The following is a 2932-nucleotide window of genomic DNA, read 5'->3' on the forward strand; positions in this document are numbered from 1 at the left end:
ACTTTCTGTTTCTGAATCGTGTTTAAATGATTTAAACAGCCATTCAGATTTGTGTATTTGCTATGATGTTCATCACAGCGCCAAATACTTAAATATTTAGTCTTAATAGGCTATTTATTTTCAAACTTTTTTTTTACATTTTAATCTGGACTACAACATGCCCTAGATATTGTTTGAAAGTGTTTTGATTCTTTATTGTTCGGTCACACTTTACATTAGGGCTTCATTAGTTAACATTAGTTCATTCATTAGTTAACATAAACTGCCAATGAAAAATTCTTCTGAACATTCATTAATCTTAGGTATTCCAATATTTAATAACAGGTTGTTAAAATCGAAAGTTGCAACTGTGTTATTTAATGAGCTAACATGAACTAAGACTCATTGTGAATGTTAATGCATTAACTAAGGTTAACTAATGAGGTCTTATTGTAAAGTGATACCTGTTGGTCTTTATAGTTCTTTTGCACTTTAATCTGTGTAAAACTTTTAACTTTATACATTTTTCTGTATTGCTTTATTGCATTTAAATGTTCAGTTATTTTTGTTGTAAGAAAAAAGTTATTAACCCTGTTATACTGTATTATGACAGCACTTTTTTTTAAACTAAATTTCAATATCATGATAATACTGCATACCATGATAAAAGCATTAACAATTAATCGCAACATGAAAATTTGATACCGGCATATCCCTAATATCAATATGACTAGAAAATAATTAATATTCTACTTCTCTTACTTGGCGTTATTATAATGATAATAACGATAAGCAAGAGAAGTAGAATATTTATTATTTAACAGATTTCAATCTAAATTCTATTACTAACATTTTTTTTTATAAAAAATGAGTAAGAAAAGTTATTTTACGGTAACTGTAAACTTACAAAGCAAATATTTACAGCAGCCTTAATTTCTTCATTTTCAAACGTTAAACCATAGAGTTGCCTAATGCACATTATAAGCAACCCAAACTCAGTACAGATGCACAGATGAGTATGGAGCAGCCTTTACTGCGAACCGAGCTGCTGTAAAAGAGGATAATCTGAAACATGTACCATGGTTATTTGATTAAATCGTGGCCTTTGTTATATGATAATTGCACTTAAACTTTTTCTGTTTTATTTTTCTTAATTATGCAAGACTTTACGAGGAATACACAGTGCAAGATTATGATAGAATTGACCCTACTGAAATTTACACCAAATGTAGGTACGCAGTAATCAGATGCCAAACCTTAGCTCGTTGTACGGAGCAGAGCGCACAGCACTCCTGGAGAAGACCACAGAGGAGCTTCTGCCACCTGAGAAACATCTGTTTGAAGTGCGTGCTGAAAACGACGTCAAAGCCATCTACCGCGCACTGCAGCGCATTCTCCTCAACTACAAGGTACGGTCTCAATTTATTTAAAGCATAATAAAGTTGACATCACAGTTGAGCAGATGAATAACAGCTGTGTTCCTGATCATGTGTGCAGGAGGAGCGGCGCGGTCCGACCCTGATTGCCATTCAGTCTAACTGGGAGCTGCGCCGTCTGGCAGCTGGCATGACTGTACTCGAGGAATTCCCGGTGGTGCCGGTTCATGTTATTGATGAGATAAGCTACAGTGTACTGGACTGGCAACGGCACGGAGCTCGCCGCATGATAAAACACTACCTGAACCTGGACAGCTGCCTCTCACAGGCTTTTGATATGGCCAGGTACATCACACACTTTTATCACTGTCATACTTCATACAGGTTTTGTCTTGATTTGACTATGAAGATTTATTTAATTAGAATGGAAAACTGTCTTTATTTGGGTACACTAAAAATTGCACTGAAGTCAGTTTGAAATCTGAATTTGTTTTTGTAGTTGGTGTGACCATTTTCTCTCGTCTCGTTCCCCTTGGCCATTTAAACTGGCCTTTTTTGCTACTGTGCCTTTAAGATTTTATTCATAAAGACACTGGAATAGCAGTATTGCCTCCTTATATATCATCATTGTAAGTAGGTGGGCCACATTTCTGAACCCCAAATAAGCATTGTTGACTTAATGTGGCTGGTCTTTTTGGACAGAGAATGAGATATGAACATAACGCTATATATTTATTAGGGATGTGCGCGACGACTAATTTGACTGTCGTTTAAACGAAAGTTTTGTATCCAACTAGTCGACTAGTCTAAAAGCAAGAAACCCCCAAAAGATGGTAAGAAAAAAAAAGCTCTGTGCGTGCGTGTAGCATAGCCTATATAATAGCCTATATTTGAAATACTTAATCTATGAATCACACTGCCAAATCCTGCCAAAGCCGCACACTTGCCTCGTGTTATCATCATTTCATTTTAGGTGGTCGTTAAAAATAAATAAAAGAAGAGCATACACTCAACGTCGGTCAAAGAATATCTTATTTATTCAAATCAGCTGGGGAAATGCAGAACAATGGAAAATCAATCAATAGCTTGACAGAATTCTTAATCTTCATATAACGTTAGTCAACATATTCAAACACAAGTCAAAAACAATAGGAAGGTTTATCAAGAAATAGCATTAAAACAGCTTTTAAAAACATACTTCGTGTAGGCTATATTGTCTAAAAACGAAACAATGCAACAATGCCCATTTTACTTACTCAGACCATGCGTTATTTGTTCAGTGAAATTATCAACGTGGTCTGGTGAAAGACGGGACCTGAGGCGATTAACAATAAAATTCCTGCACTTGAAAAAAACGCGCTCGGCAGGAACTGAAGTCACAATTTGACATTACACAGTTTACTCAAAACTTTTCCGTTTACTTCTAATTCAAAATAATCCCACACCCTCTCATCTTTCGCATGGTCATTTTTGAACTCGCTGCAACTGACACGAAGAAAACGCATGTGAGGTCTGAGGTAAAAATGTAGTTTCCGCCTCAGATACACTTTTAAAAATAATGTATTATTTTTCAAACG

The 2932-nt window shown here is 35.5% G+C and overlaps 1 protein-coding gene across 1 annotated transcript in view; it reads left to right on the plus strand.

Annotated features, from left to right (window-relative positions):
* The window catches only part of LOC107668756 (DNA polymerase epsilon catalytic subunit A-like), a 40901-nt gene that overhangs the window by 27906 nt on the left and 10063 nt on the right, over positions 1 to 2932 (plus strand). Inside the window, exons 36-37 of the mRNA XM_016460739.1 lie at positions 1212 to 1388; positions 1477 to 1700. Of these exons, the coding sequence (XP_016316225.1) occupies positions 1212 to 1388; positions 1477 to 1700 (401 nt within the window). The remainder of the gene's footprint in view (positions 1 to 1211; positions 1389 to 1476; positions 1701 to 2932) is intronic.

Source organism: Sinocyclocheilus anshuiensis, unplaced genomic scaffold (assembly GCF_001515605.1).
Source record: "Sinocyclocheilus anshuiensis isolate Anshui unplaced genomic scaffold, SAMN03320099.WGS_v1.1 scaffold36, whole genome shotgun sequence".
NCBI classification, from domain to species: domain Eukaryota; kingdom Metazoa; phylum Chordata; class Actinopteri; order Cypriniformes; family Cyprinidae; genus Sinocyclocheilus; species Sinocyclocheilus anshuiensis.